This window comes from Heptranchias perlo, chromosome 26 (genome assembly GCF_035084215.1).
Source record: "Heptranchias perlo isolate sHepPer1 chromosome 26, sHepPer1.hap1, whole genome shotgun sequence".
Classification (NCBI taxonomy): Eukaryota; Metazoa; Chordata; class Chondrichthyes; order Hexanchiformes; family Hexanchidae; genus Heptranchias; species Heptranchias perlo.
This window is the reverse complement of record NC_090350.1, coordinates 8,395,724-8,421,844: the sequence shown is the minus strand read 5'-3', so window position 1 is coordinate 8,421,844 and position 26,121 is coordinate 8,395,724. Positions and strand designations below refer to the sequence as shown.

At 41.7% G+C, this 26,121-nt stretch overlaps 1 protein-coding gene across 1 annotated transcript in view; it reads left to right on the top strand.

The window, feature by feature from the left end:
* The window catches only part of LOC137342497 (adhesion G protein-coupled receptor B2-like), a 697,882-nt gene that overhangs the window by 288,151 nt on the left and 383,610 nt on the right, over positions 1-26,121 (top strand). The window contains exon 4 of the mRNA XM_068006399.1: positions 9,741-9,905. Coding sequence (XP_067862500.1) covers positions 9,741-9,905 — 165 coding nt within the window. The remainder of the gene's footprint in view (positions 1-9,740; positions 9,906-26,121) is intronic.

Below are 26,121 nucleotides of genomic sequence, written 5' to 3'. Positions count from 1 at the left end.
CCGTTTTACACCCCACCCAATTTACACCTCAACCGGTTTTCTTTTCCATTGACTTTGATTCGCTGTTGTCCATTTTGCGCTACCGCCAAAACCAATTTCACTACAATGTTTTCAGGACAAGAGAAAAAAAATGATGACAAATGCAGGGAAGGAAAAGAAAACTAAAAACATCAGCAGAAATGTGCAGAGCAAAACAAAAACATGTTAATAATTCTTTGTATTTATTGATTTTTAAATGGGGCTCTGGTCAGATTCCCTCTTTATTGAGGTATGGATAGTGCAGCTTTGCCATGGTGACTGACTGACCCCACCATACTTTAGTCCTATCACTATCTGACTGACTAATTGACCCCATAGGTAGTATAAATCTGTCACTGTGTACTGACCCATTGAGTGGTATAGCTTTGATGCTGTGTGACTGAGCAATTGACCTATGATAGTGTAGCCTTGTCACTGTGTAACTGATCAATTGACCCATGACGATAGTAGAGATGACAACTTGTCATATTTAGCATGAGACTGTGAGTTTTTCATTAAAATCCAGGCAACCACACTTCAAATCTCTTCCCATACTTGCATGGGTTTAATAAGGTTTTTAAGGGATTGGACCTCAACAGGGTATTTAGACAGGTTCCACTGAAAATCAGAAAGACTGCAAGAAAACAGAGACTGATGAGTTTTAATGACAAAGAGGTTCTCCATACTAAATAAGGCAATTAGTTTCTCTGGTGTGACTCTCATGCTTGTGACTGACTATCCAGGAACACCTAGATCTAATGACACAGATGTTATAAGCAGATTTTATTTATAGTTCCTATGCCAAAGACAATAAAGCATTTTGTGAAAGTCTTTCACTCATTTGAACTTGCTAATGGATCAGTAGTCCTCGATCAATGCTGGACACAAGTGCAGCCATTAATTCTTAGGTGGAAGGAAAGGTAAGATTTAGTGTACAGTTCATATTCGAGCACACCACAACATGCGCTCGCATTAACAAAGGATGAATGAGTCAGACACAGGATTCTTACCTCAGGATATATGCCCTTACTTTACCTTAGTCTTTCCACCATCTACAAGGCACAAGTCAGGAGTGTGATGGAATACTCTCCACTTGCCTGGATGAGTGCAGCTCCAACAACACTCAAGAAGTTCGACACCATCCAGGACAAACCAGCCCACTTGATTGACACCCCATCCACCACCTTAAACATTCACTCCCTCCACCATCGGCGCACTGTGGCTGCAGTATGTACCATCTACAAGATGCACTGCAGCAACTTGCTAACACTTCTCCGACAGCACCTCCCAAACCCACGACCTCTACCATCTAGAAGGACAAGGGCAGCAGGCGCATGGGAACATCACCACCTGCATGTTCCCCTCAGGAAACGGCAGACTTGTTGAATAATTACTTTGTGTCAGCTTCACAGTAGAGGAAGAGGATAATATACCTGACATTCCAGGGAAACTAATAATGAATCAAGGACTGGAACTCACTAAAGTTAACGTAAGCAAGAAAACACTATTCAAAAAAATAATGGTACTAAAGACTGACAAATCGGCAGGACTTGATGGTTTCCACCCCAGGAAGTAGGTGAGGAAATTGCAGATGCTTTAACCGTAATCTTCCAAAGCTCTCCCCATTTAGGAATTGCCCCTTTAGATTGGAAAATTGCAAATGTAGCTCCATTATTTAAGAAAGGTAAGTGAGAAAAATCAGGAAATTATAGACCAAAAAAAATATCTGTTGTGGGAAAGTTTTTGGAATCTATAATTAAGGACAGGGTGACTGAGCACTTAGAGAAATTTGAGCTGATTATAGAGAGACAACATGGATTTGTAAGCGGTAGGTCATGTCTAACAAACCTCATGGAATTTTTTGAGGAAAGTAACTAAAGACAGGGGAACGTCTATGGATGTAATTTATATGGACTTCCAGAAGGCCTTTAATAAGGTTCCACATAAGAGACTGTTAGCTAAAATTAAAGATGGAATTGAAGACAAATTATTGACCTGGTTAGGAGATTGGCAAGGCAGTAGAAGACAGAGAGTAGGGACAATGGATATGTACTCAATTTGGAAGGAAGTGACTGGTCGTGTCCCACAAGGATCTCTGCTGGGGCCTCAATTATTCATTATATTTATTAATGACTTAGATAACACAATAGAGAGCCATATATCCAAGTTTGCCGATGACACAAAGATTAGTGATATAGTGAGTAGTGTATTCGGGAACATAAAATTACAAAGAGACATTGATAGACTAAGTGAGTGGGTAAAACTATGGCAGATGGATTTCAACGCAATGAGGTCATCCATTTTGGACCAAAAGAGGATAGATTCGAGTATTTTTTAAATGGTGAAAAGCTAGGAACATTGGAGGTCCAAAGAGATTCAGGGGTCCATGTACACGGATCACTAAAACGTAGTAGTCAGGTACAAAAAGTAATTAAAAAGGCTAATGGTATGTTAGCATTAATAAGTAGAGGGCTAGAATATAAAGGGAAGGAAGTTTTGTTACAGCTATACAAAGAAAGTGTATATTGGCCTATGAAAGAGTTCAGCACAGATTCACTAGAATGTTACCAGGGCTCCAAAGGTTAGATTATGAGGAGAGATTACATAAACTAGGCTCGTATTCCCTGGAATATAGAAGGTCACGGTGTGATTTGATTGAGGTTTTTAGGATTTTGAAAGAAATTGATAGGGTAGTTAGAGAAAAACTTTTTCCACTGGTGGGGGCGTCTAGGACAAAGGGACCTAACCTTAAAATCATAGCCAGGCCATTCAGGAAAGAAGTTAGGAAACATTTTTTCACGCAAAGCATAGTAGAAGTGTGGAGCTCTCTCCCACTGAATGTGAATGAATGAATTTCTCTCAGCTGTAATGGGCTGTCTTCTCTTTTAAAAATTAGTAGATGCTAGATCAATTAATAATTTTAAACCTGAGATCGATAGATTTTTGCTAACCAAGGGTATTAAGGCATATGGAGCCAAGGTAGGATACAGATCAGCCATGAATAGTGGAACAGGCTCAAGGGGCTGAATGACCTACTCCTGTTCCTATGTTCCTAAATTGTTGATTATATGTTCCTATGCAAGGCACCCACTCAGTGGTACCCCAACACTGGAGGATACACGCAGAGGCATTGCTACCTGCATTTGTCTGAGGAGATGCAGCAACAACCTGAAGAGGATCCAGAGGGCAACCTCTTCCTGGCTGCAAGATACATTAGTGTCTCATTAATTTACAGGACCTTTTCTTGAAAACCTCATCTGGTCCTGCATGTATACAGCTTCCCCTTTCTCACCAATAACAGAACCTTCCTTATGTGCCTCAACTCACACAATTTACATTCATGCCACCTCTGCAAAGCCACATTCAAACTTTACCAAGGACAATGCCTGCACACACAGCAACATTAATGTACCCATAACCTTAATGCAAATAGTGTGTTTGTGCGAGTGTGTGTCTGCGTGCTTTCCTCCGCTTCTTTTAGATATCTAGAACAGAAAAAGAGGAAGAGAGGTTGGAATGAGGAGCAGAGTTCATGTTGCTTTCAATAGAAGGAATGGCACAAGAGTTTCATGCTATAGTTTTCTGACAGGTGATATGGGATGCAACAGAAAGAGAAGCAGAATGTCATGACAAACCTGCAGCTGTCACCTGCCCTCCTACTTCTGTATGACTTGCCCCATACGGTGTGAGAGCGGTGGGTGTTTGGGGGCCCACCACTTGTTGCCAATTCTCTCAGCTGTTATGGACAGTCTTCTCTTTTAACAAAGAATGCAAAAAGTGATTGCCATCAGATGGAGTGAAACCCAGGTGGCAGCATCCCTACCATAATGGGGATGATGGCAGATGCTTGAATCAAACAATTGCTTATCATGTGAGGCTTTTAGTGAAATGAAAGTATGCAAGAATATGAATGAATGAATACTTGCAGGTTAAGGCGGAGGGGGGGGGTATAAAGGGTCCCATGATACCTCTCCAGCATTGATGGTAAGCTATTTAGCAAAATGAGGGGGAGGTAATGTAATTTGAGGATAAGTTTAATCCAGTGCATTCTTGGGTGGTGTGGCTGGCTCTTTTTAACCTTACCAGTCTTGGGAACATCATTATTTTTTTTCCAGCAATAAGTAGCAGTACCTGGGGTCGTCAAGTTGGCACCGACTGCCCTGACCACCCTTGTCACTGCTGCCCTCTTCATAGGCTGATGTTACTGGGTGCCAAACAATGGCTCCCTCCTCTCCCTTGATTCATGGAGAAGCACTTCCACAGCTTCATCAATGAACCTGGAGACTCTCATGTCTCTTGCAGATCTAATAGATATTATTGGACTGCTGCAAGTCCAATTTTTAGTGTGCTTTTCCTTTATGCTACTGCAGGGCTTTAAACGCTGCAGCAAGCTTCCAATGAGTAGTGTTCTTGACACCAGAAGCTCACCCAATATTATTCAAATTAAACTAACTCCAGAAGGTCTGGCGGGTTTGGCCCACTTTTCAGTGGGCGAGCACCCACCATTTTGCTGTATGGGTTTATGATCGGTCACAGCTCTTGTCACAATGTTCATCTTAAAGTCCTTAGCCTAGAAATTCCAGCGACACTCTCGTGCTGCCAGCACTGCAGCCGTGCAGAACTTTCACCCGCCCATCTGACCGCACTATGATCCCAACCCAAATCCCAGGAATGGGATCATTTCAATATTAAGGGTGGCCCCCAAGCCATTAACAGCACCATTGGGTCACCAACTCCGTAGATATGCTGGGATTTTAGAGCTACTCCTTGGGGACGGCGTGCCAGCTGCTCTGGTCATACAGGAGACGTAGTTGGCAGGATTTCCAGGGGAGCATGGAATCCTGCAAAACAAGCCCTCAAAAGTGACATTGGACACAGGGAGGTCAGACAGCAGAGGCACGCACCCCCACTTCAGTTGGAATTTCTCGGTAGAGTTAGTAAGAGGCAGAAACAGGTACCACTCTAAAATTCTGATCCTCTGCTCCCAGTCTGCCATATTTATGCCTCAGAAAAGATCAGAACTTGAAGGCCTTTTATGAAAAGAATTTCATATGAAAAATACATGAAACGGTGTTTGTATGAACAATGTTACCACATTAAGTATTGATATTGGCCCCTCTGATATGGTGTGGTTTATACATTCAAATAAAAAGAATGGTATTGAGACATAAGAAATCATCTCAATGTTACTTGTTTACTTTTATCCATTCTATACTGTATGTGTTCCTGAAACGACATTGACACACAATACAAGCTGTAGAGTAACAGGTAGGAGTGAGTTCTTCCATTTTATACAATATGAAATTTCCACGTACAGGAGCTAACACTGAGAATTATACTAGCTGTACAGTGCCAGACAGGAGTGAATTGTTCTTTTTTATCTCTTATACTGTAAAGGGGTAATTTAGAGAGAATTATATCTCGGCACAGTCATGAAATATCTTATAGGATTCTCATTGTAGTATGCATTGCATTCTATTCCTTCTATTCGCTGCTCCCTACACCATATGTTATGAATCTTCCTTGTGTAACTCTGCGAAGTGTTGATTATTGATTTCTGGTAATGCTGTTTTGTTTCTGGATACATAAAAAGTATTTATTCACACAGTGAAATAATGCAAAGTAACCTAAAAGTGACTGATATTGGATGGTGCAACCACATTAGCAAATTCATTTGAAATCTATTACAGATGATTTCTTGATTTGAGTGCATTATCTACACATGAAGGCTGACTTCTGTAGATTAATGACTCTCCATACAGTCCAAAAGATTGGCTGTATTGAGTTGTTTTTTCTTTGTCAGGAATGGCTGAACCATCCAAGATCATTTTAAATATAAGGCATTTAGTATTCAAATTGTTACCTTGAGCAATTTGTATGGACAGAAATGATCTATAGTATGATGTTATCATTATGTAGTTGTACATTTATTATGAGCTGATGTCCTATCCTTTGTTACCAGTATAATGCATTCTGTAATAGAATCCTTACCTCTGCAGAGTGGTGAAATGTGTTGGAATTACTTGGCCTTTCCTCTCCTTTCCCAGTGAGATTTCTGGCATTTTGAATCTGGCTCACATATGAGAACTCACCCGATAGCTCAATTGCTTAATACATTATCTGATGTTGCATGAAGCCAAGATACAACAAGAAGGTCCCAACTTCAGCCTTTGGTCCGTGCTGAGTTTGCTGATCTTCAGCTTCAATAAGGCTAATGGAATGCTGGCCTTTATATCTAGAGGACTAGAGTATAAGGGGGCAGAAGTTATGCTGCAGCTATACAAAACCCTGGTTAGACCGCACCTGGAGTACTGTGAGCAGTTCTGGGCACTGCACCTTCGGAAGAACATATTGGCCTTGGAGGGAGTGCAGCGTAGGTTTACTAGAATGATTCTCGGACTTCAAGGGTTAAGTTACGAGGAGAGATTACACAAATTGCGGTTGTATTCTCTGGAGTTTCGAAGGTTAAGGGGTGATCTGATCGAAGTTTATACGATATTAAGGGGAACAGATAGGGTGGATAGAGAGAAACTATTTCCGCTGGTTGGGGATTCTAGGAGTAGGGGGCACAGTCTAAAAATTAGAGCCAGACTTTTCAGGAGCGAGATTAGAAAACATTTCTACACACAAAGGGTGGTAGAAGTTTGGAACTCTTCCTCAAACGGCAATTGATACTAGCTCAATTGCTAAATTTAAATCTGAGATAGATAGCTTTTTGGCAACCAAAGGTATGAAGGGATATGGGCTAAAGGCAGGTATATGGAGTTAGATCACAGATCAGCCATGATCTTATCAAATGGCGGAGCAGGCACGAGGGGCTGAATGGCCTACTCCTGTTCCTATGTTCCTATGAGGTGCTAAAACCTCATTTGGGAAAAAGCATGCAAGGCATCTGCACCCCTGCGCTAGGGAGAAGAAACACAGCTAGAACTCCTGTTGCTGATCACTGCCCAGTGATTGCTGCTGGAATATTTGTATGGATGGATGTCACATTAGGACAGGATTGTGCTTGGCTCTGATACCCAGATGGTCAAATAGTCTGCCAAAACCCACTGCCTAGGCTCAAACATGAAGAATTGCTCCTTTGTCAGGATCCCAGAGCTCCCATTTTGGAACTGCACTGCATTATAAATCAGTACTTTTGCGATAGGAGGGGAGAAAGGGGGACCAAACTGGAAAAGGAAAATAATCTGACAGCATTGTCAGCATCCTAACAAGACAATTCTTTTATATAACAGAGAAGTTAACATTTCAGATGAAGACCCTTTGTGAGTTCTGAAGAAAGCTCTACACCTAAAATGTTAATTTACCAATTATTTTATGTATATAGTTATGTATCTATGCATTTATATGTGCATATATTGCTATAAATGTAGATGTAAAATAGATATATGTATATCTGTGTAAGAAGTAGAGTAGTATCGGTCCATTGTTGATACGTTTGTGCACACAGTTCCTTAGATAGCAGGTTCGTGAGCTCAGCTGTGCCATTGAGAAGACTTGGTGCATTTTCACGGAGAGAGAGAACAAAAATCAGAAGAAGAGTCAATGCAAGGCTGTTATCACATGACACCCAGTAACCTGACACAGAGAGTCACTTTCAGAAGCCTGGGAACAGAGGGCTTGCTCGTCCTTTCAGGCAGAGATGGTGGAAGGTCACTGAGAATGAGGAGGAGAAAAAATTAAAAACAAAAAGAAAAATCATTGAGTGTCCCCTGGAGATACTAGAGCAGATTGAAGAATGTGGTTGAGAACCTGCAACAAACAGTTCAACATTGTGGTCTTGAAATTATGGTGGGGGAATAATAGGTATAAAAGGGATAAGAACATAAGAAATAGGAGCAGGAGTAGGCCAATCGGCCCTTCGAGCCTGCTCCGCCATTTAATAAGATCATGGCTGATCTGATCCTAACCTCAAATCTAAATTCATGTCCAATTTCCTGCCCGCTCCCCGTAACCCCTAATTCCCTTTACTTCTAGGAAACTGTCTATTTCTGTTTTAAATTTATTCAATAATGTAGCTTCCACAGCTTCCTGGGGCAGCAAATTCCACAGACCTACCACCCTCTGAGTGAAAAAGCTTCCCCTCATCTCAGTTTTGAAGAAGCAGCCCCTTATTCTAAGATTATGCCCCCTAGATCTAGTTTCACCCATCCTTGGGAACATCCTTACCGCATCCACCCGATCAAGCCCCTTCACAATCTTATATGTTTCAATAAGATCGCCTCTCATTCTTCTGAACTCCAATGAGTAGAGTCCCAATCTACTCAACCTCTCCTCATATGTCCACCCCCTCATCCCCGGGATTAACCGAGTGAACCTTCTTTGTACTGCCTCGAGAGCAAGTATGTCTTTTCTTAAGTATGGACACCAAAACTGTATGCAGTATTCCAGGTGCGGTCTCACCAATACCTTACATAACTGCAGCAATACCTCCCTGTTTTTATATTCTATGCCCCGAGCAATAAAAGCCAACATTCCGCTGGCCTTCTTGATCACCTGCTGCACCTGCATGCTAACTTTTTGATTTTCTTGCATTAGGACCCCCAGATCCCTTTGTACTGCAGTACTTTCCAGTCTCTTGCCATCAAGATAATAACTTGCTCTCTGATTTTTCCTGCCAAAGTGCATAACCTCACATTTTCCAATATTGTATTGCATCTGCCAAATCTCCGCCCACTCACCCAGCCTGTCTATATCCCCTTGTAGGTTTTTTATGTCCTCCTCACTCTCTACTTTCCCTCCCATCTTTGTATCATCTGCAAACTTTGATATGTTACACTCGATCCCCTCCTCCAAATCGTTAATATAGATTGTAAAGAGTTGGGGACCCAGCACCGACCCCTGCGGAACACCACTGGCTACTGGTTGCCAGTCCGAGAATGAACCATTTATCCCAACTCTCTGCTTCCTATTAGATAACCAATCCTCCACCCATGCCAGAATATTACCCCCAATCCAGTGATTCTTTATCTTGAGCAATAATCTTTTATGTGGCACCTTGTCAAATGCCTTCTGGAAGTCTAAATACACTACGTCCACTGGTTCCCCTTTATCCACCCTGTACATTATGTCCTCAAAGAACTCAAGCAAATTTGTCAGACATGACTTCCCCTTCGTAAAGCCATGCTGACTTTGTCCTATTAAATTATGTTTATCCAAATGTTCTGCTACTGTCTCCTTAATAATAGACTCCAAAATTTTACCCACCACAGATGTTAGGCTTACTGGTCTGTAATTTCCAGCCTTCTGCCTGCTACCCTTTTTAAATAAGGGTGTTACATTAGCAGTTTTCCAATCTGCCAGGACCTTTGCCGAGTCCAGAGGATTTTTGGAAAATTATTACCAAAGCATCTACAATCCCCACTGCCACTTCCCTCAAGACCCTAGGATGTAAGCCATCAGGTCCAGGGGATTTATCCGCCTTGAGTCCCATTAATTTACTAATTAAGAGCCTTGCTAAAATGGTGGAGAGATAATTTGATTAAACACTGAGAATCACATGACAATGTTCACTGTAATTTTTCTGTTTGCTGATTGGCACCAAATTAACTTGCATTTCATTTTTTTTAACTGGAAGTGAATTCTCATAATGATTCAAGGACAAAAAATAAAAAGTTTTGTTAACTGATGATGAATAATGCAGTCTGGCTGTTTCTCTGAAGTATTTGATGATTTATTATCAAAATCATTAACTGTGATTTATTTTATTTCTTTGCTAGGAGATCCTGCTGCTGAAGAATGGTCTCAGTGGAGTGTGTGCTCACTGACATGTGGCATGGGGTGGCAGGTGCGAACGAGATCTTGTGTAGCCTCCCCCTATGGGACTCTGTGCAGCGGTCCGCTAAGGGAAACACGGGTTTGCAATAATACAGCCACTTGTCCAGGTAGCTTTAGTTGTGTGGTTGAATCTTACGCCACAGTATTGATTGATGTCCTTGAAGCTAATTAAACTGAACTATTAAAATCTGATCCACTCAGAGCAGATAAGGCTAGAAATTGCTGTTGGGTATCATAGTAAAGGAATGCTTAATGTGTTCCTATAGCATTCCTCTATCTGCTATTTTAACAAAATTTAAAGTTAATTTAAAGCTAACCCGATTAAAATAAAAGTATGTTAACACCTTAGTTAAAATAGTGGACCGAGAATTGTCATATGAAGGCATAAAATGTTCTTTCGCTACTATCGCTCACTGTAACTTCTAGCCTAGAGTCATTGCTTGTATTAAAGGGGAACTCTATTAATTTAAAAAGAAGCATGGTTAATTTAGCTGCAAATAGAAGGTTCTGTTCTGCATGTTGTACTGTAATGCTGTGAAGAAAGCAAAACTTTCTAATAATACATTTCTTCATCACTATGTACAAGCCATTGCCTCGCCTATGCTGTGCACTTTGGGAAGGGTGGGATAAATGCGGACAACTTGTTCACTATAGCTGTGCTGTAAAACTATCTGGACATGGAGCTGATATTAAATCGTCACCAACTTACTGCACATAACAAAATACAATAGATAATGAGCAGATTTTTTTATTTTAATGATATCAGTTTTCAAATTATCCTTTTTCAACATGAAATCTAGCCCATAGTACAGGACACCACCAGGGTTGAAAATAATAGGACAAAGGAAGAGATAAATCAGGATGTAGTGACAAAGTGATACCAAAGTTTGCATTATAATTATGATCACAGTAAAGACAGTGTGACTTAATATAATGTAATACTTATTTGCAATAGATTAATAGGTTGCAGCGTACTGAGTAATATGTTATACCTCGGACTCTTTTACTGGGAAAGCTGTTCACAGAAAGCTCACTAGGCCTGTAGATAGATGGCAAAATAACTGCACCTTGTTTGAAACTGGATTCTGCACTACACAACTGCATAAAAGCTCAGAAGAGGGCAGAGGCAACAGCATGTGAATAATGGTGGGATGAAATGGCTATTTAGCCCATCTAGCTTGCTCCCTTCATTTAAATCCATGTTCAGGAGTAAGCCAAACAGACTTTCCTCTTGCATAAATGCCAAGTTTCACACTCTGATCTATTGGCATTTATTATTATTTAACCTTTAGCCTGCTCAAAATCTTAAAAATCAATTTAATTATACAGCAACATTTATCCTTTGAAAGTGAAAACTTAATACAGTGTTGAGTTCTCCTTTAAAACAGCTGAAGATAATGCCTTCTATGGGTGTTTGTGTTAGACAAGTATTTTTCAATGTTACATTAATTCTCTTTATTACATATATGAGCAGTATTGACATTCGCTATCAATAATCTACAAAATGTCCTCAGTTTATTTAGGTATTTTACAATGGAATTGTGTTTGATCTCGGACCTCCCACTGAGGTATAATGGCAACAAACAAAGTTTTTTTTATTATTTTTCCCTCACTCTTCAGAGGCTTGATTTTTCTCTTTTTTTGAAAAATGGGTGAAGTGCGCCATATTGATTTATAACCCACGAACAAGATGGTGGGAACTCACAATATTGAAACATGCACTGCCCAAGAATGTGATTTAGATTTCAGACATGAAAAACTAGTAGCCAATCAGCTAATGAACCACTTAACTGGTATAAATATCCCAAAGTTTATTAATGGAGTGCACAATTTATACGAGCAGTAGCTCAGAAGAATTGAGAAAAGAATATTTTTCCAAACAGGCCCTGCATTTTCCAATAACCTGTATTGTAGACAAACTCAGTCAGCCTTTTAATAGGGGATGACAGCCCCTAAATATGCTACGCAGGTCCTAAACATGACAGTATGTGTTCTAAGCTACTCAGGAGACCTAGCAAGAGGTCTGGGAAAAATGTGACTTAGCACCACAAACTGAGGCATAATCATACTATATAGTAGCAGCACAATATATAAAAGCAAAATACTGCGGATGCTGGAAATCTGAAATAAAAACAGAAAATGCTGGATACACTCAGCAGATCAGGCAGCATCTGTGGAGAGAGAAACAGAGTTAAGATTTCATGTCGATTACCTCTCATCAGATCTGGAAGAAGTTTATAAGCAAGGACAGAGCCAGGGAAGGAGGAAAGAACAAACGGGAAGGTCTGTGATAGGGTGGAAGGCAGAAGAGATGGAATGACAAAAGGGATGATGATGCAAGGCAAAAGCGGGTGGTAATGGGACAATAAAGAAACAGATAATGGGTCCAGAGAAGGTGCAAATGGCCGATCTCTGCACCCCCCCCACTAAGTCACAATGGTCGACCTTCCCTCTGAGTTAATTCTTCATCCCACTCCCATTCTAACCTCTCTGTCTTCGGCCTCCTACACTGTTCCAATGAAGCTCAATGCAAGCTTGAGGAACAGCACCTCATCTTTCGATTAGGCACTTTACAACCTTCCAGCCTCGACATCGAGTTCAACAACTTCAGATCATAACCACTGCTCCCATTTTCTCAGACAGCAGGTGCTGGTAATGGTTCTGCTGTTACCATTTACACCTCCTCTGGACCCATCTTTTGATTCTTTATTGTCCCATTACCACCCCCTTTTTGCCCTACTCCATCATCCCTTTTGTCATTTGATCAGTCCTGCCCTCCACCCTATGACAGACCTTCCATTTTGTTCTTTCCTTCCCTCCCCCACCTTTTTTCCTTGCTCTGTACTTGCTTATAAACTGTTAAATCTCTAACTTCTTCCCGTTCTGATGAAAGGTCTTCAACCTGAAACGTTAACTCTGTTTCTCTCTCCGCAGATGCTGCCTGACCAGCTGAGTGTTTCCAGCATTTTCTGTTTGAATAGCACTATATATATATATATATATATATATATATGTGTGTGTATATATATATATATATATATATTATGTATGGATATGAAGAAAAGTAGTAATTCAGAATATATACAAAAATGTTGTACTGTCCGAGAATGTGGCAAGTAAGGTAGTAGAGGTGAAAATACCAGGGTTATGCAAATTGCATTATATACCCTGTGATGGGAAAGGGAACGTACTGGAGGATTGAATTTTCTTGGGCCAAGTCAATTGCCACTGCCCTAATATTTAAAGGCAAAGCTAAGACATAAAGAAGGATGCAACATATAGCACATATTGAATCCTATGACTTCAAGAAACTGATGCTATAGTAAAAGCAATGGGGGTAATATTAACTTTGGGCAATGAGGTAATGTGGGCTATGTCAATTAGCCGCCCACCATTCACCATTGCCTGATTTTCCTTTCCATTGAAGACAGTGGAAGGGAAAATCAGGTGGAGTGTATAACAGACGACCAATTTGATATAGTCCATTTGACACCATCGCCCCCAATAGTTTATTTAATCAGAAGGAAGAGTCTGGAAGACGTTGAGACTGTAAAGATTGGAACAGTGCGCAGAACTACTGGTAAGTACCATTTAATCATATATTCTATGATTTTCTCAATATGCTACAAGAACATAAATGTTGAATGTGCATAAAGACTTTATAGTACATTTGATGGCAATAGAGTATCCAAATGAATAAATGTTCTTATGTATTCATAATACCCCACCTGCTCTCTTCACAGAGCAAGGAATTGCCAGTGGTTGCCCAGGTGTACTTGAAGAGCCTGAGCACCAACCGTCATCACCTCTGCTTAAAGCCATACAAGCACACACTATGACAGATGAACATAGTGATCTTGAGGAAGAATCACAGGGTGAAGGATTGAGCACCGCTGAGGACATTAATTGTTAATGGTTCCAACTGCTATGGGTTGGATGTCTAGCATGCTGAGAGCCCCTTGTAATATACATAGGGATACACACCATATTGGGCCTCTTTTTGAATGAAGACAGTTAGAATAACAACACAATATTCTGGAGTCAGTTGTGCCAATCCATGTTACATTGAAAGCTGCATTTGTTGTGTGGGGGGTTCCAACAACCAGATATTCACTGCTATCTCACACTTGAGTAATATCATGGTGTAATTGTTGACTGCATTGCAGTCTACCATTGAGCAAATTGAAACACCAATGGGATCTGCAGTGGAAACCTGAGTTATGCAGGCAATAGTAACAGTACAAGTATCTCCCATGGATGATCCTTAGATGTAATAGAGGCTTTGTGGTCAAAACTCCAAGATGCAGTAATAGCTGGCTTCACCTTGCAGCCAACCATGAAAGAGTGATTCTGAAACTTCATAGGTTCCCACTTCTCTGTTGTTAGACAGATCATTGTGCATCATGAGGAGATGCCATTAGCAGCGACATGCACTGAGCAGTATAGGAGCAACCGGTTAACTCTCATGTCAGTGGCAGTTCTGTGCCATCAGTTGTCCTGCACAAGTGACAGTAGGCGCTGTCTCTGAAAACATGAGTCCAAATCAACTACAACAAAGGAAGCCTCTCACACCAAAACAGGGGCAGTGGATTGATTGCTGATTCAGATGGGGGAGGGAGCTGTAGCTCAGTGATTAATAATAAAGGACATGAACAACTAGCATGAAAGAATCCATAACACGCAAGGAGCAAATGCAGAAGTAAAACACAGCAAACATGTACACAAGTACTGCACAATTTAATAAAATGAATATATACTTTTAATATTTCTTGCAGCCTGTTATTCTTTCATTTTATAAAAAAGAAAGTGCCAGCTGTCCAAAAGACAAACAAACAAAATTCTGATTCCTGAAATGTCTCCAAAAGGTGTCTGGAGATCCCAGTGGCATAAAAGTTGAGAGTAGTGTCAACCTTCACCGCTACATGGCAGATGGCTGAGTGTTTTTGCAGATCTTCGTGGACCAGGTGGCACACGTCAATCATAGTCTCCCTGGTGACCCCGAACCTCCTCATGACCTGGTCCTTCACCATGCCCAGATAGGTCAGTCTGTTACAGGAGACCAACAGCCTGGGGTAGTCCCTCTTTGAATTTTGTGCCCCTCCTACCCACTGTGCTCCAGAGCTGGCTTCTTCTCCTGCTCCATTCAAACGAGACAGCCAGTGGCTGCCCATCCCAGGCTCTCATGCAAAAAGCTTCTCAGCACTTTTTTCCTCTCCCTGCTGCAGTGATAGTTTCAAATCTTACCTTTCATTAACAACAACAACTTGCATTTATATAGTACCTTTAACATAGAAAATAAATCCCAAGATGCTTCACAGAGGCGTAAGCTGAGCCAAAGGAGATATTAGGAGGGTGAGGTCAAAGAGGTGAGTTTTAAGATGGGTTTAAAGAAAGAGATGGAAGTGGAGAGGTGTAGCGGTATACAGAGGGAATTCTAAAGCATGGCCTAGGCGGCTGAAGGCAGGACCACCAATAGTGGGACAAATGGCAAAGGAATACACAAGAGGCCAGAGTCAGACTAGCCAAGAGTTAAATACAGTAATTCCATGTCTGGAGTAAAATGCTTACTTTTCCATTCGTCTATACAACTGTACAAGTTCATCATAAATTACCTTCAACAAGCAAGAATTGGCTCTTTTGATCACCCTACACTAATGTTTATTAATCCATTTTGGAGGATTAGAATTTGTCAGAGCTGTGGTGAGTACAGAGGAATTATCTGTTTTTTAATAACTTTACACCATTTTTTATTTATCTGTTTTTTCAAATTTAGGAAAAGCAGCAATGTCAGCCCCTGGGTTTCTCCACAATATGCACTGGCCCAGAAAATCTGGGGTACTCCGACTGACTTCGCACATAAATCCAGTGGGAGTCCACTGGAACAGCCACCAACTCAACTAGGACCTGGATACATCAGGTCCTGGCCTTAAATTGGGGATTCCAGGATGGCCTTGTTGGAGTGGAGGCTCTCCCCGCCCCAACAAAGCTATCAACATCAGAAGAGGCAGTGACTCCAGAAGGCCAGAGTTCCCATCCTCAGGCCCTCAGTTTGGACCCGGCATAGAATCGTTAGAGGTAAGCCTGGCGTATTTCCCCAACCCCTGGCAAAAGTGGGGCCCACCTGGGGATCCAAATGGACATCCAGGCCTGGACCCCTAAAAGGATGGCCAATTTGAAAAAAATATTTAAAAACAGTTCCTTACCAAGGGGACCATGAGGGGCATCTTATATTCCGCCAGCCCGGTCGCCCCCCCTCTCCCCCTGCCCTTTACAGCTGACGTATGCAGTCTCTTCTGCTGGAGGTTGCCCAAGCATCAAATATCCTGTTTCTGGCCTCATTCCTGACCCCGCAAACTACATTGGGGTCAGAACTGTTCCCCATGTGTGGGCATACCCTGGCACTTACACCAGGAAGTGGCCACAGTGGATTTTTAGGGCCACTGTTTCTCGTTGAGAGGCTGGGTGAGCAATCTGTACCCAGGTTTCTGCCTATTCCCCTCTTGAAGCACTGTTTGAAGGAGTGCCGTTCCTTCAACTCTTATCTCATTGCAGCAAGACATTTGCTCATGCATCAGGCTTGAACCTGAGACTGACAGACGTTCTGACGTCTGTAATAATGCAATCTATTTAATTTTGTGTTCAGTAATCTTTCAAAGAGGAGATAACTGGAGAGAATACTATCAATATAACCTATATCCTCCTCATACGTTCAATAAAATGGCCTGCTCAGAATAATCCTCTTGTAAAGAGCTGCTCAATGGAGGATACATTTCAGTACATGATAGTTTTATTGATTTTTTTTTGAATAGATAGATGGTGAGTGATGAACAGATTTTTAATATTCCAGTGAAATTCACTAGTTAGGAATTTAAAGCCTTGGATTACATTATGTGAATATTCAATCCACAAATGAGATTATAATAATTACAGACTGATTTAATTAATGTGTTGTAATATTGTGAACGTATTTGTAATGGCAGAAACCATGTTTACGTTATTAAAACAGTTTCTTATATTAACTTAAAATCAAAATTTCTAATTAAAAATTAGTTCTGCATGGTTTATGTATATTTTCTATGGTCTGTGATTTAAACAATTACATTGTAAGTAATCATTTTTGTTAACTGTGTTGAATATGAAAGCAGCTATTTATTTCTGATTGTCTCCATGATATATGGACTGACCTGGGAAAATTGAGGGGTTATTTTATTGAATGTTTCTCAAGTCTTGGAAATTGGTTTATAGTTTTGAACTTCCTCCTGCTGAAGGTATCTGTTATTTTATGTTTCATACGGTCTACAATTTGTACAGCTTTACCTGAAAACTAATGAAGTGCCGTGATGCCCCATTTATGAAACTCCCACTGTGATGTTACTAGACATAAGGCTCAGCTCTGCCACTCTGGCAGTCTACTCTTCTCCATGCTGTGCTACTGGGTCATTTCATTTAAGTGAGATTAGCAAAAGCAAATATACAATCTCACCTGATTGGCAGGAGGGTATTATTATAACAGACTCACCAAGTGATGCACTCAGGGTGTAAACAGATAACATTTTAGCCATCCTTTTAGCGGCTACAGGGCATTCTCAAGGGGGAGGGTGAGCAGGCAGAGGTCGTGGTCCACATTGGGACCAACGACATAGGTAGGAAGGGAGATGAGGTCCTGCATCAAGAATTTAGGGAGCTAGGTAGCAGATTAAAGAGCAGGACCTCAAAGGTTGTAATCTCTGGATTACTCCCAGTGCCACGGGCTAGTGAGTATAGAAATAGGAGGATAGAACAGATGAATGCGTGGCTAAAGAGTTGGTGCAGGAGGGAGGGTTTCAGTTTCCTGGATCACTGGGCCTGCTTCTGGGGAAGGTGGGACTTGTACAAGTCGGACGGGTTGCACCTGAACCAGAGCGGGACAAATATCCTTGCGGGGAGGTTTGCTAGCACTGTTGGGGGGGGTTTAAACTAACTTGGCAGGGGGATGGGATACAGAGTGGAGCTACAATAGGGGGTGATGTGCAGCCAAATATAGAGAAAAAAACAAGTCAGCTTGGAAGACAGGGCAAATATGTAAGGGCAAGGCTGGATGGCATCTATTTTAATGCAAGGAGTCTTGCGAATAAGGTGGATGAACTGAAGGTGTTGATAAACACATGGGAGTATGATATTGTTGCTGTCGCAGAGACATGGTTGAGGGAGGGGCAAGACTGGCAGCTCAATATTCCGGGGTACAGAATCTTCAGGCGAGACAGAGGGGGAGGTATAAGAGGAGGGGGGGTCGCAATATTAATTAAAGAATCAATTACTGCCATAAGAAGGGATGATATATTAGCAGGTTCCTCTAATGAGGCCATATGGGTGGAGCTTAAAAACAAAAAGGGGGCAAGCACTTTGATGGGAGTGTACTATAGGCCCCCAAACAGTCAGGGGGAGATCGAGGAACAGATATGTAGGCAAATCTCAGAAAATTGTGCAAATAATAGGGTAATAATCGTGGGGGATTTCAACTTCCCCAATATTAACTGGGATACTCAGAGTGTAAAAGGCTTTGAGGGTACAAAATTCTTAACGTGCATCCAGGAGAGCTTTTTGAGCCAGCATGTAGAAAGTCCTACAAGAGAGGGGGCGGTACTGGACCTAATTCTAGGGAATGTGGCCGGCCAAGTGGAAGAAGTGCTAGTAGGTGAGCACTTTGGTGACAGTGACCATAATTCGGTGAGATTTAAGGTGGTCATGGAAAAGGACAGGGAGGGGCCGGAAATAAAGGTTCTAAATTGGGGGAAGGCCAATTTTAATAGGATAAGGCAGGATCTGGCCAAAATGGACTGGGATCAGCTGCTTGTAGGAAAATCCGCATCGGAGCAATGGGAGTCTTTCAGAAGGGAGATTGAGACCATACAATGGCAACATGTTCCCGTAAAGGTCAAGGGTGGTTCCAAGAACTCCAGGGAACCTTGGATGTCAGGGGATATACGAGAATGGATTAGGAAAAAAAGGAGGGCTTTTGGCAGATACAAAAGGCTAAAGACGGAGGAAGCCCTAGAGGAGTACAAAAAGTGCAGGGGGATACTTAAAAAAGAAATTAGGAGATCAAGGAGGGGCCATGAAATAACACTGGCGAGCAAAATAAAGGAAAATCCTAAGATGTTTTATAAGTATATTAAGGGTAAGAGGATGACTAGGGAAAAAATAGGGCCCATTAGGGACAAAAATGGCAATCTGTGTGTGGAGCCGGCAGATGCAGGAGGGGTTCTAAATGAATTTTTTGCATCTGTTTTCACTATGGAGAAGGACGATGTAGACATAGAAATACGGCAGGGGGACTGTGATATACTCGAACATATTAACATCGAGCGGGAGGAGGTATTGGCGGTTTTAGCAGGCCTAAAAATGGATAAATCCCCAGGCCCGGACGAAATGTATCCCAGGCTACTGTGTGAGGCAAAGGAGGAGATTGCGGGGGCTCTGACACATATATTCAGAACCTCTCTGGCCACAGGGGATGTGCCAGAGGACTGGAGAACCGCTAATGTAATACCATTATTCAAGAAGGGGAGTAGGGAAAAACCGGGGAACTACAGGCCAGTGAGCCTAACATCAGTGGTAGGAAAATTATTGGAAAAAATTCTGAAGGACAAAATTAGTCTCCACTTGGAGAAGCAAGGATTAATCAGGGATAGTCAACATGGCTTTGTCAAGGGAAGATCATGTCTGACTAATTTGATTGAATTTTTTGAGGGGGTGACGAGGCGTGTGGATGAGGGTAACGCAGTGGATGTGGTATACATGGATTTCAGTAAGGCCTTCGATAAAGTCCCCCACAGGAGACTGGTCAAGAAGGTACGAGCCCATGGAATCCAGGGTGCCTTGGCACTTTGGATACAAAACTGGCTTAGTGGCAGAAGGCAGAGGGTGATGGTCGAAGGTTGTTTTTGTGACTGGAAGCCTGTGGCCAGTGGGGTACCACAGGGATCGGTGCTGGGTCCCTTGCTGTTTGTGCTCCACATTAATGACTTGGATATGAATGTAAAAGGTATGATCAGTAAGTTCGCTGATGATACAAAAATTGGTAGGGTGGTAAATAGTGAGGAGGATAGCCTCAGTCTGCAGGACGATATAGGTGGGTTGGTCAGATGGGCGGAACAGTGGCAAATGGAATTTAACCCGGGAAAGTGCGAGGTGATGCACTTTGGAGGGACTAACAAGGCAAGGGAATACACAATGAATGGGAAGACCCTAGGCAAGACAGAGGGTCAGAGGGATCTTGGTGTGCAAGTTCACAGATCCCTGAAGGCGGCGGAACAGGTAGATAAGGTGGTAAAGAAGGCATATGGGATACTTGCCTTTATTAGCCGAGGCATAGAATATAAGAGCAAGGAGGTTATGATGGAGCTGTATAAAACACTGGTTAGGCCACAGCTGGAGTACTGTGTGCAGTTCTGGTCGCCACACTACAGGAAGGATGTGATCGCTTTGGAGAGGGTGCAGAGGAGATTCACCAGGATGTTACCAGGGCTGGAGCGCTTCAGCTATGAAGAGAGACTGGGAAGATTGGGTTTGTTTTCCTTGGAGCAGAGGAGGCTGAGGGGGGACATGATTGAAGTGTACAAAATTATGAGGGGCACAGATAGGATGGATACTAAGGAGCTTTTTCCCTTCGTTGAGGGTTCTATAACAAGGGGACATAGATTCAAGGTAAAAGGCGGGAGGTTTAGAGGGGATTTGAGAAAGAACTTTTTCACCCAGAGGGTGGTTGGAGTCTGGAACTCATTGCCTGAAAGGGTTGTGGAGGCAGGAACCCTCACAACATTCAAGAAGCATTTGGATGAGCACTTGAAATGCCATAGCATATAAGGCTACGGACCAAATGCTGGAATATGGGATTAGAGTAGACAGGGCTGATGGCCGGCGCGGACACGATGGGCCGAAGGGCCTCTATCCGTGCTGTATGACTCTATGACTCTATGACTCTACTTAAGCACCTCCTAATTATACCCAAGGCTTGGTTTTCCCATTATCACCACAAGGCCTAGGAAAAAAAGAAACCTAAAGATAGGGTAAGAAACTTGCTAGATAGCCATGGCATGAAAATCCAGGCTAAAGGCATACTGGCAAGTGAACAAAATGCCAAATGCTCTTTTTAAACTATGATATGCTTTTTAAAATTAATGTTAGTGAACGTGTTGGGTGCAGTGGTGTTGCTGACTGTTAGAGTGCTAATGCTCAGTGCCACAGATTTGAGTCTTGTTCTCCTCAGGAGCCAGAGACTATGGCATCTCTCAGCAGAAAGCAGGAAAATTAGAGAGGAAAATCACACCTGCATGGTTCGTACACGTCTTGATGGCTGTCCATACTGGGCTTTGGTAACAGCCTGTAAGGAACCTTTGCACTCGGCTGCAGAGGTATCAGAAGAGGTAGACAAAGAATGGGATAAGTTTATTGTAGGAGGGTGGGGCCTTTAGACCTCTGTACACTCGGGTTGCTCCATCAGAATTATATATCCCATGATTGGCAGGAGGGTATAATAAAGTTTTTTTTTGTCATGCCATGCTTGGCAAACTCTCACGTGACCTCTCACTCCCACCTTAGTGATCCAAATGGGAGCTCTGACCAAATAGAAAATTGAGCGCAGTGTAAAAAGGGCAGCCAATTAGCTGCCACCCATTTTGCACTTTCACTGAAACCCAATTTCACCCCAGTGTCTCTACATATTTGGTCAATTATTTGGTCAGAGTTCCCATTTGAGGCACATTTCTGCACATTCCAAGACAGGGTGTAGATTTTCAACTTGCTACCCGGGCTTAAAGCTGGCATTGTGGATTGGGCGCCATCATAGAAACTGTCTGATTTTAATTTCCATTGTAAATCGACCCCAGGGTGTTCTTGCTCTTAGAACATGTTATTCACAGTGCTCAGAGAACTCATATTTCCATCCAGGAAGGATCACGTATCACAGAACAGGTTAATCTTTTAGTGCTCAGGCTGATGGCACCAACCATCTTTGTAATCATCAATGCTTGATTTTTCATGAATCCATTCAATTAAATCCACTCAAAGGTACATTACTTGCGGACGTCCCATCTCCCATTTAGTGCAAATAGAGAAGGCATCAGGTAAGGATCTCCTGTGGGCTCAGAAAAGTAATGGCCTAGAATTTGCTGACAAAATAATGGCGAGTTTAGTGGCCGTTATTAATGTGCAAATCATCCAGCAACATCTGACGAGGAACAAGTTAGTCTCGTGAAAACAGCAAATCGCCCTCAACCTCTCCATTATTTTTAAGAACTTGTTGGATTTGCATATTAAACTCTCCGCGGAAAGTTAATATGTTGGTCATACAGGTCACAAAGTACGAGTGCAAGTGTGAGAGTGAGATCATAGAAAGAGAAACAAGTGAAATCACTGCCAAACTATGTGAAGATGCAAAAGAGAGATTAAAAAATAGAGGCAGTAGAGACACACGAGCAAAATAAGAGAAAAGGAAAGAATAATTTTTCAAGAGCTTTCATGCTGAATTTGAGCTTTACACAATCTTGAATATGTGCAATGGGAAGTGTCCAGTTTACCTTAGAGAAATACAATGTGAGTAACATCTGAACAAAAGTCTGTTTGCTCATCCTTATTCAGGAACAGCTATGGCACAACAGTCATTGGGGAATACCCTATGCTGCACCAGATGCTAGATCTAAGACCCATTGAACTTTACCCCACTGTTTAGTTTTTGTTAAATTACTCCCAACACATTCTGAAAAAGAACATTCAGTGCACCTATGTTTACATTCTAGATATTTTAGTCTTGTAAGTTTTTTGTTTTGGCAAATTACGCAGCTCCTTTAAGCTGCATCCACAAAGCATTAGTATTATAATTTAAGAAACAATGGAATTAGTGATAGATACTGAAGGTTTTGTGATAACCCATTGACACTCTGTGAAAAAAGATATACTATTTTGTGGGGTCTTCTTCACGTTTCAAATGATAGGCAGCTTTCACACACATCCAAGCTTGATTCATTCTTGGAAATCACATACTATAAGTGCTATTTAATTTGTGGTGGGATGTCATGATGGGTAGAGTCTCCCATATTATATAAAACCCCAGAACTTGTGTGATAGCACCAGTTCATTTTGACTTAAAGCTAATGTAAACCTACTTCACAATAAAACCTCTAAGCAAATCAAAAACAAATCTGACGGGATCTGAGCAAATAGTTGGTAAGGATCAACCATATAAGGTGCATAAAGTATCTTTCGTCTTCATTGGGGGATCGATCCTGCACACAATATAGGAGCCATAATCCGTAAGGAGAGAGGTGCTGAGGAGCTCCAACCACTACTGCCAAGATAAATTGGTCAAAAACATTGTCCTACGCAGCTGCCAAACTTAGCAAATGGAGCAATATTTCATGTAGCTTTGCAAACATCGGCAATCAAGATCTAAGAGATGCTCAGAAAATGGTTGGAGAATGAGTGGAATATCTCTGGGTCTATTTCCAGTTAGATAGTAGCAGTGAAGAATGCATGCCACCAACCATTTTGCTATATGTGAAGGTGAACACAATGGAACTTAGAGTTTACTTCTGGTTGACATGGCTATGGATAAAATGAGGGAATATTAATTTCCTGATTTAAATTAAACTGGAAAAGATGCACACGGAGAATCCTATGATGAGTCTTAACAACTATTCTATCTCTATACCAAATTAAATAAGGCTATTCTGATCACAAGATAATTATGGGTAAGGAAGACCATTCGGCCCATCTTGGCTCTTCCATCCAGAGAGATGTTAACGCTCCCTTCCCCACATTGTAGCATCCAAATTGTTTCTTAAATTATTCAAGGATTGTTGCCTGTACTGTTTTGTCCAAAAGTATATTCCACACATTAGTTATTCTTTGTGTGAAGAAGAATCTCCTGATATCAGTCCTAAAATTACCTTTTACTAGTTTGAACCCATGTCCCCCGGTTCTACAACTGCAGTTTAATTTAAACTAATATTCCAAGTTAACTTTTTCTATACCTGTAACAATCTTATATATCTTTAAAACATCAGTCTACAACTAAGGCCTGCAACTTACTAATATAAGTCAAAACTAATGCTAACAATGCTGTCGTGTGAGAAACGTTAAATCATATCTTTTCAAAGAACAAAATAGAGGTCTAATTTTGGAACCAGGGATTGCCTACATGAAGAAGTCCCATCCTGAATCTGAAGTCAGTGGTTCTTTAAATGCCATGATAGTAAGAACCCCTGCATAAATGGAACTGTGCTTTAATCCAAGTTCAAAGAAATATTGTAGAATGTATAAAATATGACATAATTCATATATTGGAGGACTACCTGACTTGGTAGCATGCTATTCAAGGACTCTTACCATTTCACATTGTAAGCCCAATTAGTGGATGTTTCATGGGAAATAGTATTGACTACTGCCAGTGGGAGGCCTTGCCATAACAGTCACTGGTATTCAACACCCATGCTGTCAATCAGTAATACTTTGGTTCCAGGTGTAGAATCTGATTCCACATCTTGAAGAGCATAAACAATGCTGAGCTTGCATATAACCAGTGCATCCAGACACCACAGCTGACGCAGCCAGTAGGGGATTATTGGAATGGCTTTGACCTCATTCAAGGTCACTTTCTGCAGCACCCTGAGATCAGAAGAATCGCACAGAATCTTCCATATACAAAAAAGAGAGGCCATCCAACCTCCAAACAGGTATGCTTCTACTTTGGAATAGAAACAAAGTTTGCCAATGATGCAAAAAGGTCTCTCTCTGGGCTATCATGATTAGGTCCATGAAGATCTTCATGCAAATAAACAGTGTGGCAACTGAGAGCATCCACTAAAGTACTGTCTACTCTAGCTAAATGCACAGACAAAAAAAACGTCCCATGACTCAGATACTAATATGTCAACAATACTGCATCGTAGCAGAGAACTGGAGAATGAATCCCATTTGCTTGCTGTCATTATAGATCACCATTGTTTTATCTGTCCAAATGTGCACTACTTTGGACTAATGGCTGAAAGCATTGGCATACTAGTTCTACCACAAAAGAATGATGGACCTTTGGATTGTTTCCTTTTCCATAAGACCTGTGCCTATTTCTCTTGAAGGAGTACTCCCCCCCTTCTGCCCCCCCCCAAATCTGGCAGGAAGATATCTATCATTATTGTCTGCTGTGAAAGATATAGTTATAGAAGAACCTTCTGCAAGACATTGGCCCAGAATTTACTGGAGTGGAGCACCTCACGGCATTAGTTAGACTTTTTCCTTCATCCTTCAGCTCTCAAATTTTTGCCCTGCAGGTTGCTGCAACTGCGAGCTGATAATGGGGCATGTGGGACCTTGGTGAATTAGAGTGGGTGTACATAAGAACATAAGAAATAGAAGCAAGAGTAGGCCATCTGGCCCCTCAAGCCTGCTCCGCCATTCAACAAGATCATGGCTGATCTTCTACCTCAACACCATTTTCCTGCACCATCCCCATATCCCTTGATGCCCTTAATATCTAGAAATCTATCGATCTCTGTTTTGAATGTACTCAATAACTGAGCCTCCACAGCCCTCTGGGATAGAGAATTCCAAAGATTCACCACCCTCTTGAGTGAAGAGATTTTTCCTCATCTCAGTCCTAAATGGCCTACCCCTTATTCTGAGACTGTGACCCCCTCCTTGCATCTACCCTGTCTAGTCCTGTAAGAATTTTGTATGTTTCAATGAGATCACCTCTCATTCTTCTAAACTCTAGAGAATACAGGCCTAGTCCGCTCAATCTCTCCTCATACGACAATGCCGCCATCCCAGGGATCAGTCTGGTGAACCTTCGTTGCCCTCCCTCTATGGCAAGTATATCCTTTCCTCGGTAAGGAGACCAAAATTGTACACAATACTCCAGATGCAGTCTCACCAAGGCTCTATATAATTGCAGTAAGACATCTTTACTCCTGTACTCAAATCCTCTTGTAATAAAGGCCAACATACCATTTGCCTTCCTAATTGCTTGCTGCACCTGCATGTACAAGGACACCCAGGTCCCTTTGAACATAAACATTTCCCAATATCTTACCATTTAAAAAATACTCTGTATTTCTGTTTTTCCTACCAAAGTGGATAACTTCACATTTTTCCATACTATATTCCATCTGCCATGTTCTTGCTCACTCATTTAGCCTGTCTATATCCCCTTGAAGCCTCTTTGCATCCTCCTCACAACTCACAGTCCCACCTAGTTTTGTGTCATCAGCAAACTTGGAAATATTACATTTAGTCCCCTCATCCAAATCATTGACACAGATTGTGAATAGCTCGGGCCCAAGCACCAAT